The 15,603-nt window shown below is 40.5% G+C and overlaps 1 protein-coding gene across 1 annotated transcript in view; it reads right to left on the bottom strand.

Moving 5' to 3' along the window:
- Nucleotides 1-15,603, bottom strand: part of ltbp1 (latent transforming growth factor beta binding protein 1) — a gene marked incomplete at its 5' end in the record, with an annotated part of 129,481 nt that overhangs the window by 15,904 nt on the left and 97,974 nt on the right. Inside the window, 7 exons of the mRNA XM_005752003.2 lie at nucleotides 750-878; nucleotides 3,218-3,346; nucleotides 3,426-3,551; nucleotides 6,354-6,476; nucleotides 8,358-8,477; nucleotides 10,364-10,489; nucleotides 12,662-12,748. Of these exons, the coding sequence (XP_005752060.2) occupies nucleotides 750-878; nucleotides 3,218-3,346; nucleotides 3,426-3,551; nucleotides 6,354-6,476; nucleotides 8,358-8,477; nucleotides 10,364-10,489; nucleotides 12,662-12,748 (840 nt within the window). The remainder of the gene's footprint in view (nucleotides 1-749; nucleotides 879-3,217; nucleotides 3,347-3,425; nucleotides 3,552-6,353; nucleotides 6,477-8,357; nucleotides 8,478-10,363; nucleotides 10,490-12,661; nucleotides 12,749-15,603) is intronic.

The raw sequence follows: 15,603 nt of genomic DNA, 5'->3' as shown, positions 1-15,603 counted from the left end.
TGTGTGTGTGTGTGTGTGTGTGCGCGAGTCCATCTTTGCTAGCCACAGCACAGTGATGGTTTGGCAGGAAAGAGGAGGCAGCTGGCCGGACTGAAAGGGTGGGACCGAGCAGTAGTGCCAAAGGACAGACGAGAAGTGTGTTTAAGTGTGTATAAAGCACATACTGTACTTTGGTAGTTCTGCTACTGTATTTTATGTTTGCTGTGCATTGGGGTTTTTATGTATCTGTATGTGAATCTTTCTGCCAGGGTTATGATAGTGGAAGTCACCTTTAACAGTAACGAGTTTGGAGTTGCATGGGCCCAGTTAGTCCTGAGAAACAACCAGCACCCATCAACACTCATGTATTTCTCATTGTGAAACACAACTAAGGCCAATAAGGGCAAGTTTTCAGTGCAAAAACAAGCAAAAACATTTATGCAAAATCTTGGTAGAAAGATTTTGCGCATGGGCAAATCAAGCCCCCATTACATCACTTCTTTCAAAAATCTGTTGAGGTGCTCTTGTAGTAAATTTGTCAGTCAAATTTGTGTTCTTGAAGGTTTTTTTCTGTTCAGTGTCTCCTTTGTATTTTCGTGATCCTTTGTATTTGACGTAGTCATTATGACATATTAAGATATCTAAATCAGTTGCACAGTTTTGGATGGCAGCTTCCCATCATAGCACGTTATTAATATACAACTTGCAATCAGTATCAGCTCTAAAAGCCTTATCGATTGATTGATATACACCAAAGCTCACACACTTACCCACACAGCCTTCGCCATCCCATGACTCCTGGTAGCCCTGCTCACAGAGGCATTGGTAAGAACCCAGTCCGTTCTCACAGAAGCTGTGGGGGCCACATATTGTCTCATTGAGTCCACACTCATCAATATCTGAAAACCAAATAAACAACATCAACTTTTTATTTCTTTTTCGTGACTTTCTCCAGCCTCGACTCTACATCACTCCATAAAATATTATCTTTGCTTTCTGACATCTTACTGTAGAGGCAATCATCTCATTGCAGAACAACTCCATTGTAGTTTTATGAAAATCAAATATTTCTACAATGTTTGCACTCTGACACACACACACACACACACACACACACACACACACACACACACACACACACACACACACACAAACTGGCTTCATAAAAGCAGACACCCAGACACTTGAGTCTGAGCCCCCTGCATAAATCATGAGGCAAGAAGCAACACATTTCCCTCCTAGTCTAGACAGCAGGCTCAACAGCTTCCGTCTTCCGTCCACTTTTTCTCTCATGTTTCTCTTTTCTCTCTGTTTTTCTATAAGACAGCAGAAGGCATTTAAACCTCAGAGGCCATGACTCCTGCCCCGGTGCAGAAAGTATGAAAACATGAAAAAAATTCCTCAGAGACATGGAGTTATGGACACACATAAAGAGAGCATACTTAACAACAATGGCAGTAACACTTTGAACATCGTATGTAGTTCAGTGTTGATACTGAAGCAAAGACTGAGAAGCCCACTTTAATAAACAGTCATCTGAAAGTAATGACAGCTTTGGAATTGGCTGATCTACTGTAACTGAGCAAGAAACGCATATTACAAATGTAGGTGAACAAAGGAAAATATTTATTTAACCTTTTCTCAAGTTCACAAGTACCCACCTCTCAGTTAAAGCAGGGAATACACAATCCACAACATACAACAACAGCATGTCATCTTACATTTATCGTGTCAGGGAGACCCTCTCGCTAACAGTAGAGTTGAACTATGCAACAAGATTCATCTGTACCAGAGGAAAATACTAAAATAGACAGACTGTTAGCTGTAAATGCAAAATTATTCAAATGTTTACAGAACAGAAGTTAGAGGGCAGACAAGATAAAAAAATAAGCTCAGGCAGTATTACTTATTGGAGTATAGCAGGGTGGAAGCTAACAACAGTGCATCAAGTCAAGTCGGTCCAGAAAAGTTCCAGAACGTTTCTTCAAGGTTAAAAACTATTGAACGCTGAAACTAGCTCACTGAAGCACATAAAAGAAAGATAAGACTGCCACCTCATACATGACCTAGGGTCCATTAGATAGATTTTGGTTGAGTTGGACTGTAGAATGAAGGAAAAGCCATCCACATATGCTCAGCATATGTGGGAACTGTAGGACATGTGTTCTGTTTGGAAACTGTTGGAAAGCCTGCATTTGATGATCTCATGATCTCTGGTTCACAGACACACACACAATATGAAAAAAGAAATGAAAGCAAAACCATGTTTGATTTTAAATTTGGCCTTTAATGGCACTTCCTTACATACTTCTAGACCGCTCCTAGATCTGTTGCTACTTTTAGAATACTTCACAGAAGTCCTATTCTGAGCACATTTGCAATTTCACCATAGACCTCAAAGTTGGACATAAAGCAAAAACCATCTGCTGGGTCAAATTAAAACACAGTATCCAAGCACAAAGGTAAGGTCAGGAGCACAACTGGAAGTGTCCTCGTTGCTTTTTACCTCCAAATTTATCCCCTGCAAGCTGACTGTCAACAAAGAGTTCAAATGCAGATACAAATTGTGTCAAATGTATCTGCAGTTTGTGTCATTGCGCTACTTGCGAGCAGATCATGCACACAGTGATCCAAATGAAGCGCAGCAGTGTGGAGGTGCACACAGAGATGATCTTGATGGGTAGATTTTGAAATCATGAAACTCTGATTCCTACAGTGACTAGAATTTGTGTGTTATGCTGGCATGGTGTGGGTCCATGTACCATTTCTGTCCTGATGGGAGTGGCTTCTTCCAGGAAAACATGGCCCCCAACCAGAGGGCATGAGTGCTCACATGAAATGTAAGATGTAAATATTATTCTATGGCCTCTACAGTCACTGGATGTAGGACTAAAAACACCTTTGGGAGTGCTGTCCACCGCCATCACCAAAACACTAAATAAGGGGAATTTATCTTTACATTTTTTTATAATAAAAGTATTCATTCATCACATGCCATCAGCAGCCCAACACCTAAAACATTTAATTCTGGTAATTTGGGGAAGTATGGAGAATTTACATAGGAAAACTACACTTAAACATTTATATGGAAGATATTAGTCATGGTGAATGGACTGGTTCTACCTGGGCATTTAGAGCGCTTTATGCAACAATAATCACATTCATTAAACATCTGGTTGCTTGGAAACAGCATGTTTACATCGTATATGTGTGCCTTGTCAGTGCCATTGCATCTTACCGTCACAGGTTGGCATGTGGAGGCTAGCAGTGAATCCACTGTCGCACACACACAGATACGATCCTTCTGTGTTGAGACATTTGCCATGAGGGGAACACAGCTCTGTGTCGTCGGCACACTCATCAACATCTGCGAACACACAGCGTGAACAGAGTTTGTGTCATTCCATACAACGAGTCTACATCCTTTGTTTAAAGAAGCAGCTTACCACTGCAGATGGTGCCATTGATCTGCCGGTACCCCTGTGGGCAGGTACAGGTGTAGGAGCCCAGATTGTTGACGCACTCTCCCACTTCCTTACATGGCCTGACTTCCTCTGTGCACTCATTCACATCTAAAACATCAATAACACGACACAGGTTTTTTGATTAAAGTGATATGTTCTGATTATTTTGACAGATTTGATCAAATCCTTATTATACATCCGTCCCGACCCGGACAGCTTATCCCTGTCAAGGTCGTGGGGGGAGGGTGGAGCCTACCCCAGCTACCACAGGGCAATAGGCAGAGTACACCCTGGACAGGTCGCCAGTCTGTCACAGAGCTAACACATAGAGACAGACAACCATTCACACTCACGGGCAATTAAGAGTTACCAATTAACCTAACCCCACTGACTGCATGACTTTGGACTGTGGGAGGAAGCCAGAGACAACCCAGGCAAGCACGCAGAGAACATGCAAACTCCACACATAAAGACCACGGTGAGGCAACAGTGCTAATCACCGCACCACCGTGCTGCCCATTGTCTATTTGAATGTTGCAGCAGCAAGTGGTAGCAGAACGGTGAACAAGCTGCCCACAGGCCAGGGCAAGAACAAAACTTTCAGGTAAATAAATCATTGTAATGATGTCTTGATGCATTCTCAATCATCCAGGAAAGTAAATCTCCAAAAGTTGATTCTGTTCATCTGGACGTAGCGTTTTGTGGGAGAAACGTTTCGTCACTCATCCAAGTGACTTCTTCAGTCTCAGCTGACTGCAGGTTTCCCCAATCTTATAAACAGTACATTTGCATAATGACTGGAACCAGCCCACTGAAGGAACAATGGGCTGGGAGGTCAGAGAGAAGGACAACCGCTGCCCAAGCGAAAACCTGTAGTGATCCCATATGTGTCAGGAGTATCGGAGCAGTTGAGACACATTTTTTCTAAACACCGGGTCTCTGTGGCTTTTAAACCCCAAAACACGCTGCACCAAAAATTGGTCCAGCCCAAGGATCGGGTCCCCCGACACAAACAGAGTAACATAGTGTACGCTGTTAAGTGCAGGAGGATTGCCAGGATTTATACATCAGGGAAACCAAACAACCTCTGGCGAAGCGGACGGCACAACACAGAAGAGCTACCTCATCAGGCCAGGACTCTGCAGTCTATTCACACCTACAGGCCAGTGGACACTGTTTCAATGATGAGGATGTAACATCCTGGACAGGGAGGAACGCTGGTTTGAGCGCGGAGTCAAGGAGGCCGTTTACGTGACAAGGGAAAGACCATCTCTGAATCGAGGAGGGGACCTAAGGGTACATCTTTCACCATCTTACAATGCTATGATTGCAGCCATTCCCCAACTCTGTGAATGGTACTCATGGCCATTGATCAGTGGGTTTTGGTCAGTGGGTTTTGGTTAGTGGTTGTTGATCAGTGGTCATGAGAATTTGCATATTAAGATTAAGGAAGTGACCTCCCAGCCCATTGTTCCTTCAGTGGGCTGGTTCCAGTCATTATGCAAATGTACTGTTTATAAGATTTGGGGAAACCTGCAGTCAGCTGAGACTGAAGAAGTCACTTGAATGAGTGACGAATGAGTGACGAAACGTTTCTCCCACAAAATGCTACGTCCAGCTTTTGGAGACATTGTGATGATGTGTTCTTCAGCCATGTCCTGAGACATCGAAGACAGAGTATTTATACAAAGGATCTGAAATGCTGCCAGAAGGTGGCTGGATGTTCTATCACGACAATTTCCATGACCTACCAGCTCTTTCTGTCAAATCTGGACACCTGTGACTTCTATCGTTTCCGGAAAATGAAATTAAAGCTTAAAAGATACTTTTTCAACATGGTCTAGAAGAAGCACATGCACTACAAGGTATCACTGCACAAAGCGTCGTCAAGCGTAATGGGGGTGAAGTTTTAATCAAAAAATCAAGTAAGTACTTGGTATAACAATTTTGACCTCTATGGATAGATTCTCCATGTATAACAACCCTGCAGTTGATGATTAATGATTTAATAAGTCACCCATTCGGATATTGTTATGCTATAAAGGCTCCCTTGATTGACAGTAGTGGGTCACTAATTAGCAGACATTTATGCCTCCATGTTGCATCCATACAGTTTAAGGATTCAAGGCTAACTAAGCTTGCTACTGAAAACTGTATCCTCTGATCTCTACACCAACTTCTGCCTCAAAATAAAACATCAAATCAGATTCCAAAACTACAGTACTAATGCAGAATGCATATAGTTTCACTTAATTTATTCTCCCATGAAATGGAGGGAATATGTAACTGCTTCCATTTGTTTGTCTGTCTGATTGTTAGAGGTCCTCAAAATATCATATTTAAATTTTGTCGTTATACCAGCTTGAGCTGATATATTTTTGGTGAAAATTGGGAGAAGGTCAAAAAATCAATAAAACTTTATGTTACCCACCTGCATGCACAGACTGATATCTACAAACTTTGCAACAACATAGTAGGACTTTGGGGACCTCGGAAAAAAATCTGAAGAGACCATATTAAGGCGACCGTGGCTCAGGGGGTTGGGAAGTGTATCTGTAACCGGAAGGTCGCCGGTTCGATCCCTCTGTCCTGGTCGTTGTGTCCTTGGGCAAAACACTTTACCTTACTTGCCTACTGGTGTTGGCCAGAGGGGCCGATGGCGCGATATGGCAGCCTCGCTTCTGTCAGTCTGCCCCAGGGCAGCTGTGGCTACAACTGTAGCTGCCTCCACCAGTGTGTGAATGTGAGAGTGAATGAATAGTGGCATTGTAAAGCGCTTTGGGTGCCTTGAAAAGCGCTATATAAATCCAATCCATTATTATTATCAATATAGTTTAATATCTTAAAAATCTACAGCTTACAGACGACAAAGATTTCAGCCATTTCTGCTCCAATTACAAAATATCATACCATCACACTGGTCTCCAGCTGGCGATAGTCTGAAGCCTGGCCCACACACACAGAAAAAGGAGCCTTCAGTATTCTGGCAGTGGCCTCTGACACAGACTCTCTGATCCTGGCACTCATCTATATCTGAAACAACAGGTTAAACTTGCATGGATTTCTCACACAGCAGATGAACAGCGTGCTGAGGGGCTTCTCTCAATGAATAATTATTTAAGCGAACAAACTGGTTGAGACTGTCTGCAGTGTTTCTTCACATACAGTGAAAACAGTGAGCGCACTGATTTATAGTGTGAGTGTTACACTAAACTTATCTGAACACTGGAATAAACACTTCAGGTAAACACAGGCACAGTATTGGGAGTGGCCTATTATAACTAATGCATTGTTATACAATGGAAGCACGGCTTTAAATTATTAAATATGATTTTAATCATTTTTATTTACAAAAATGTCATCATTGGTTGATAAGCAGGTAATGACATCTAAATCATGCAAGCACTGGCCAAACCTAATGCATGATTAGAGGGTAAAACTTCTTTTAATGGCTCTTCTGACTGTATTTTTATAGACTTTTGGTGACCACCACAGACTAGTGCCCACCAGCTAAATCATTGTCGGTTTAAGTAAGTCTGTCTGAGTCGGATTCCATTCCGGGCTCTTCAGCATTCTGAAGCATAATGCCCAAGAAGTCAGGAATCAGCACACAAGTCCTTAATGATTATGCTCAACCGTATCTCGAAAACATCCTCCCATCATCCCGGCCGAGAACGTTGCTCTCACACTGCAGGTTCACTTGTGGTTCCTAGAGATGCACAATGGGAGGCAGAGCCAACAGCCATCAGGCCCTCTCTTGTGGAAACAGCTACCAGTTTGAGCTCAGGGGACAGACACCTTCTTTACTTTAACGTTGACTTCATACTTTCTTTTTTGATAAAGGGCTGTCTGTGGCTCAGTCTGTTAAAAGACCTCCCATGATGCACTCAGCACTCCCCTCTTTTCACTCCTGTTATTTATATATAATTTTCACTGTTGCCTTTCATGTCATTAACTTTCGTTTATTCTCTCCTGTAGTCCAAAAATGCCCTCGAACTCATGGACACACACACACATAATCTAGTTGATGTGAGTTTGGCAGTCACATGCAAACACTTGTGGCATGGTTTATTAACTTCTATGAAGGATTCTGCTGCACAGCCTAATTCTTTTCTCTCGCTGCTACCACCATTCTCTGTTGTGGCTTGCCTGACATGGTGTGTCAAAACTTCACAGCTAACCTCGAGTCGCATGGGATACAGGAGTGGCAAAGTGCTAAAAGAGTAGAGATGGGCACACCTTTTGTGCCTGCTAGAAATAATAGCATTACCAGGAAAGCATGGGGAAATGTTGTGTATTCTTTGGCATGGTTTGAAATTTTATTTCTTGACTGGTACAGGTGTACAACTTTGCATCTGTTTCCTGGGTTGATCCCTTAATGTTTTGACCGCCAGACATACGCACCATGAGGTTAAGGGTTATCCTGAAAAATATAAGTGTTCTCTAGGCCATTAATGGCTTATACTGGAAGCTGGCACACATAACGGTTTCCTGTTGGTTTTCTGATGATCATAGAGATTTTCATGCATCGCCAAGCTTTGCTAGCAACCAAATGCAATATTTTAACTATGTGATCAGATGATTAAAAGAAATTTGTTAAAAATGAAAAATCAGAAACAGATGAAAACCTCCCTTGGTCTTTCTCCATGTGTTTTCAGGCAGTCACTGTAACTGTAACTCCTCCAGTCCATGATTGTGCGCCAGGCTCAAAGTAACACAACCTTTACTCTGCACTGATCAGCAACCTAGGTACAACTCAGACTTATATTAATGCTGCACTAATATCATACATGTATTATATTACACACTGTTTAGTTTAGGCACATTATTAATTAAAACTGATTTAAAGGAGTCTTGCACTGCAGTAAGGTCCAAATACAGAGACATGTACATGTTAACAGTGTAAGGACCTACCCACACACTGGCCTCCTTGACCCAAGAAGCCAGACGGACAGGAGCCGCAGCTATAGCTACCAGGCTCATTGTAGCAGATACCAGAAGGACACACTAGCCGGTTTTCACATTCATCGACATCTGAGAACACACAAATAAGCTGTCACAACAAACATGTTCAAAAACGGTCATTCAGTATTCACTTTTCTTTTAGCTCTAGCTTTAGTCTCTACCAGCGCTCTCTGGCTCTGTAGCTGCTGAATCCTTCTCTGCATGTCTGTCTGTGGTTTGGCAGACATTCATCAGCTTTACTGTAAACAGCTGAGTCAATAAAGAGCAACATTTCTAAAGCTGGTTCACCAAAACTCAATTTTTTCCACATTACCAGCTGTTTTTCAAAGAAAAAGCATTAAAAAGCAGACAGACAGAAACTGTTTAACACTCAGAGTTCTAAGTCATCACAGGTGACACACCTAATGTTATATTTTGGTGAAAGACAAAACTGACCTGGTAGAGACTAAAAACAAAGCTAAAAGACTGCAACAAGGATCTCACGCTTGGGCAGTATAAATATCACAGGGCATTTAAAAATCACAACAAATACATTTTGTTAAAAAACAAACAAACAAAAACATCTCCCTTAGAACAGCGTTGAGGGTGGTTGTTGCAATGTAAAAAGCACCCGTGTGGAAAAGTTCACCAGTCAAATATGCATCGCAGGAAATGTTATACACCGCGGTGTCACGATTTTTACTAGAACATCTAAAACCAATACTCCTGTTTTTGTCTGCTTTGCATTAATCTTATTAATAGACACTATGGTTGCAAACCCACATGCATATAATCCTCTCAAAGAAGTCATAATCTGATCCACGAGCCTCTGCAGCTAAGCAGAAGAGATTTTATTGCGGCTATGGAGAAATCATCATCACGCCTGTTTGCCCTCTGAGCCCTAATTCAATATCATTTTGGTGGGTGGGGAGAGCTGCATTGAAACGGCAGGAAACCACGTAATGACAGTGCATCATATTCATATCCCAATAAGGCTGATGAGCCGGGAGGAGGGTGGCGCTGATGTCGGTAACAGTGTGGTTGTTGGTCTCGTCCGAGATTCCACCAGCTTAGAATTCCATTAGAATGCACTTGTTAGTGAGCGGAGCTTTGTTTGACCAATGCCAGATGTTATAGATGTGCACAGCATAAATACTGTCCTAGTACCTGATTTACTTTGACTGTAAATGTTCCTCCATGTCTCACGTTTATTCCAGAACAGGATACAGCATATGGTGAATACGTTTTAAATATTTATTTGCTCTGGGGCTCCAGCCTAACAAACATATTAGTCTATAATAAATTATAGTCTAGGTTCTTAGCTCACTGACTATATTAACAAGTAGGCAGTAAGTCAGAGTAACTAAGAACTAAGAACATAATTCATGATAACTCACAAACTTCTCTTCAGTCAAACGTACTGGTCCCTGAACTAAGATTCTTGGGTCCTGGGTCCAATCCAGCAAACCCACGCAGTGCCTACGGCTTTTAACGCAGTGGTTCTAAAACGTTTCCTTTTTTTATGCCCTAACTCGGAAGCCAAAAAAAAGCTCTACACAAAAAAACAATTGTTATAAAGAAAGTAAATAAAATTTTCTAATGTGTTTGCCTTTATTCCACTAATAATTAACTTCCTTTTTCTGACAGAAGCTGGTGGAAAGATGCTGATTTGTTAGACTGTATCTAAGTCCCATGAACATTCAGACCTCATGGCTGTCTGTGATGAGGATTAAACCTTCGGACAGTAAATGGGGAAGCTGGAAACAGGTCACAAGGGAAAAAAAGAGTGCTTTAAGTTGAGAAAACAGCCATTTGCTGTTCATGTCTTTTGGACATGGGCCATTCATTTCACCTATCATATCTCAACTGCAGGACACTGATTCCATGAGCTTTGCTAAAATCATGTTGCTTTTGCTCGCACTACACATGGCGTACAAAGCTTGTTTAACTTCAACTCTGACCAATACATTCCTTACCTATGCAGGTGGTTTGGGTCTCATCCAGGTGGTATCCTTCATCACAGTGGCAGATATAGCTCTCAGCTGTGTTGTAACAAATCCCGTGGCCGCAAATATAAGGGTTGATCTGGCACTCATCTACCTCTGGGCCAGAAGAGAAACAGGAGAGCACTAATGTAGCAGCACTTTTAAGAGCTAATAATGGGTCCCATAAGTTACTATAAAGAGCTGCAAAGAACCACAGCCTACCATTAATGTACCACAAGTTAACAGCTTCATAAGAAAGCATCACAAGTTCACATAATCTACCACAAAGTAGCCGAAAGCAACTGACTGCGGAGCAGGTGACGGAATTAAAACCATATCACAGACAAAGTGTTTTATTATTGGCAGTTATTCTCAGCATATTGTGAAGAAGGTCAAATAAATACCTTTTAGTACTTTGCAGTTATCCTTGCGAGCTGCTTTTCATAGTAAATCCTTTTTAGTTCATTAGTAAATGATTCGAGATGTGAGTTTGCACCACAGCAAACATCTTTGACAGTGAGCGATGTAGTTATTTTCCAACTGGGAAAGCTAAGATGTAGATTAGATCTGCGCTAACAAGTGTTACTGGACATCAGGCAACCGTTCAAGAAGTTTCTCCAAGTTCTAAGAAGACTCTATGGACAACAACATACACACTATATATAACACGGAGTGCATCCACAAAGTGCAGAGACACATGCAGTCAGAAGTATTTGGACAGTGAAGCAATTTTGCTTCAAACAAAAGAAATCAAGATCTGATTGCAGAACTTCAGCTTACATTAAACACTTTTGGAATTCCAGTCTTTTTTTTCAAAAACCTGCAAAAACCTGACTGTAGTACTAAACACAATTCTTATATTTAAAACTGTTTTAACTCGTCAGTTACCTTTGAGCCTCAGAAAATGGAATATGTATAAAATGGCTGAAAGGTATAAATATTTGTCATTTTGATGAACCCCTTGAATTAAAGCTGAAAGTCACCTGAATCACATTTATCAGATACATTTGCCTCTTCATCGATTCGTCTATATTTTAATTCTATGTACAATTTGAAAAAATAGTATACATTTATTCTCTCAATGACTTCATGAAGTCTGGAGCCTTTCCAGCACACTTGGAACATAAAGTTCTTGGAGAAAGTCTTTTTCAAACTTTAATCTTTTAGTTCAGCATTTCACTCAATTTGAGGGAAACGTCCCCGCGCAGAACCTGTGGTGGAACTACATAATTAAACTTCATGGGAAAAGATGATTCCTTATTTAGATAAAGAAATTGGAGTCAAGACAGATGAGCCTAGAGAAGACTTTTTAAGTAATAGTTTAATTACTGCCACTCTAAGGTGGAGAGCGAAGCATTAATTAATACTAGGATTTCTTTGAGCAGTCTTGCAGAGAAGATTTGGTGAGTTTATCATGGGCACAACCCACATATATAACTCTGCTGCTCATTTTCCTTACAAATGTGGCACTGCTTCAGAGGAAATAAACAGGCTTTCAACAGTATAGGATTAATTGCCAGTAATAATTGTTACAATAAAGAAATAATCGACCCAACACAAGTTTCCTTACTTTCTGTGCTAAGTTTAGTTAGGGTAAAGGAATGCTTGGCTCAACACAGCTCTGACTTTCTGCCAGCCTGGCCACCGTGCTGAAGAGAACCCTGGGGTTTTCTTATTTTCTTCAATCAGTATAATAAGATGTCTCTGTAGATTTATGGATTGCATTTGGATTGCATCCAGGTTAAATGAAAATCTACTGAGACACTTTGTGCTCTAGCTTATGGGTTATCTACATTAAGGTCCATATTTGGGAATTGTACCAGGGAGTCAAACACTGGGCTTTCTTTGTCAGGGGAGCTGACGTACGTCAACCTGCCAGTACAAAAATTGAACAGCAACATTTAAAAGCAAGATTTAAAAATCTAGTTGGTTTTGGTATGACGAGTAACCTTCAGTAATAGTAATAAATCACACAGCAATAGTACATTCAAGTAGTTGTAAAAAGCATGATAATATATTAAGTAATCCAAATACGTTACAAAATACACTTTGGGGCATGTATTCTGTAACCTGTAGTGGAATACATTTTAAAAAGTAATCTTCCCAACATTGTTTGCAAATTACTCGAATCTTTCCTAAATTGAAATGGTTCATCTCTTACGAGGTAGACACCAACTAGCATTTACACAATTACAAAAAGCTGGTGCGAAGAAAAAGAGAAAACAGAAAAAACACACAAAAGAACAAAAGAAGTTTGCAAAGAAAGAGTGAAGAATGTTTCAGCCCTACCTGCTGCCTGAGTAGGTGCGATGTCCTGGCCTGCATTCGTTGGAAGAATCTCTACTGGTGCAGGAGGAGAAATCCTCTCAACCACTTCTGTTGAACCAAAAAAGAAAACCACAACACAAGCCATTAGTTCTAGTATGTATGTAGTTTATTCTTAATTCATTGTATTTCAACATATTCATTTTAAAAACATTCACAATTTACTTATAGCTTAACACTGAACTGCCAGATTGGTGTGTCTAAGCAACAGAACACCAAAATCATATAGCAAAGTGGTACCTTGGGTTTGTATAAGAGTCTTCACAGATGGACATGCGACAGACAAAATATAATTCTCATTGTTTGGCAAGCAAAGACAATGCAGTTTACAGCAACTTTGGGTGTATTCATACAAAGCTGAAGTTATAATGAGAGGTCACAGAGGACCAGACCAAATCACGCCCACAGATATGCACAGACCTCAGTATGATAGCAATGCTTAGAAATGCAACTCTGAAAGCATATCTCTAATCCGATGGTTAAGACCACAGGCACTGGGGAAAACAGTTTGGAGACTGCTCCACAACATGTGTAATCAATAATCAAATGCAATCTCCTTGTAATTGAAATGGTCCCTTCAAAGATGGGAACCAAATCTAAGATGACTCACAGTCAATTGTTGTCTTTAAAACACCTTTAAGAGTGTGAGAAAAGAGAGACACAACAATTGTTAAGACTGAGGCAGTCTGCGATCAGTTTTAATTACACGGGGTCAAGTTGGCAGTGCTCTGCATGCAATAAGATCATGATTAACTCTAAAAAAGTTAGATTTGTTGTTGTCTGTTGCAAATCTGGTGCTGTCTACATTAGAGGTATACAGGTGGATCACAAACAATCTACACATCAGGCACGGTTCTCAGCCACAGACTGGGCCGGAATTAAACACGGTAAATTTATATACTTTATACATTTATAAATAAACAGATACAACTAGTTAATTTCATTAATGGCCAGCACTGTACCAACAGCAGTGCAGATTTACAGCTCAAAAATCAGGGAGTGAGTAATGTACTGACAGAATAAAACAGTGTAAGCATAGTTGCATTGCTCTCTGAAGACAGCATGGTAGCTCAGATCAATCAGGCTGAAGATCAATATGTTTATGACCTAAGGGTGAATGGTTATGTTAAAATACTCTAGATGTTTGTGGACCTCACAAATGAGTCTAAAACCTATCACAATCCCATTAATGCATGCATTTTGACAGGCATGTGTTTTGTAATAGCACCAATCAAACCAAATAAATGAATGAAAGACACGAATGTTGATATGAAATGTTTACAATGAGTAGAAATGTGACTAAAACCCTGAAACACTTTAACCCACTCGGCTCACAGTAAAAAAGAGCACGAGACGCATAGTCTTATCATCTCACAGGATTCTCCTTCTCCCTCCCTCTCATAGTCCATTAAGTTTATTTCAAGTCTGTTTCATTTCAATAAATGCCAGGATTACTGTGGAAAGCAAAACGTGAAGCTCTAAACAGTGAAAAGACTTAGCCAACATTCTGGCACTGCGCTCACAACGTCCCTCCTGTTTAAATAAATCAACACTGGTAGCAGCAACCATCACACACGTTTTGCAAAACAAGAGATGCTCCTCAGTGTTGACAATCTGTCTGCTTTCATAAATTAGACGGTGCTTAATTGCAAACTTTCCCCAATCTATTTGAGAGTGAGTGCAGTCAGTCGGACAGAGAAACGTTGCCTCCAACGTGGCGACCTGCAAAAAAGTGGCTGCCCAGAGGTTGATGTTGCAGCACCCTCAACCATTGGGCAACTGCTTTTTGTTGCAAGACGACTTTGTTTCAAGTACTCGTATTTGGCCCCAGACAGCCAAAAATTTCTGTGCAATCACTTGCCAACCATTTTTTTCCCTGGTTGCATGGAGGTTGTCATCCTGCTTCTACTCGTGTGTGACTGACACCTAGAAAAAGAGAGATGGGGGAACCACCAGTGGCAGGAAATACAACACTAGAGTGACTAGATTATCCACACTAGGTAACATATAAGGACAATGGAAAGGATAATATCACCTGATCTTATATTCTGCACAAATGTACTGAAACTTTTGGTACAAACATCACGAATGACAGAATTTGATTTTTAATTTTTTTTACTAACAGAAAGGGCTCCTGCACAGGCACATTTATTTTTTGTCATAACCATCACTCATCACCTCAACCTGCTCCTGCAAAAATGTGATCATATGACCTCAACTGTTACCACTTCTTAATGTCCCAGGGAGTACCTTTGGCAAGAAGTTTAACAGGTTTAGAAAGGACAGCCTTGTGACTTTACAGAAGAGAAATTTCAGAAAACAAACAATTATTCTTGGTAAAAAGGCAGTAAACCCAGCAAAATTTACAATCAATATTACATTATAATGATTACTGCAGGTCAATACAAAAAATTAATAACCCACCCCCAACGAGCTTCTGTGGCCTACCCTCCCTGTGGAGGTATTCGATCATCATCATCTGAACAACTCTCATGTCAGCTGTCTTATACGTGGTTGTGGTTGTGTGCAGTGAAGTGTTCAAACGGTACAGTTTTTGAATAGTAATTAACTCAAACTTGAAATATTCCAAACAACTTACTGGTATTTATGAGATATAAGCAAAAAAAAGAAAAGATTTTAATTATTCACTTTGTATAATGAATATACAGTATACGGACAAAAATACTAGTCCAACTACACATGTGCCATGTACCTCAGCACTTAACCATCCTACTCTGTTCCTATATGGCTTTATGGCTAATTTGCTATGGTTCCTAAATAATTTCCAACAGCTCCGTCTATACTCTTTTACTTTACCCTATGATGCAAAACATATAGTTTCAACATTTTATGAGCATGAATTATAAAGGAAATTTACAGTAATGCTTTATATATGTGTATATAAA

The sequence above is a fragment of the Pundamilia nyererei genome, unplaced genomic scaffold, assembly GCF_000239375.1.
Source record: "Pundamilia nyererei isolate P.nyererei 1_Seehausen unplaced genomic scaffold, PunNye1.0 scaffold00337, whole genome shotgun sequence".
NCBI classification, from domain to species: Eukaryota; Metazoa; Chordata; class Actinopteri; order Cichliformes; family Cichlidae; genus Pundamilia; species Pundamilia nyererei.
This window is presented reverse-complemented; position numbering and strand designations above follow the sequence as displayed.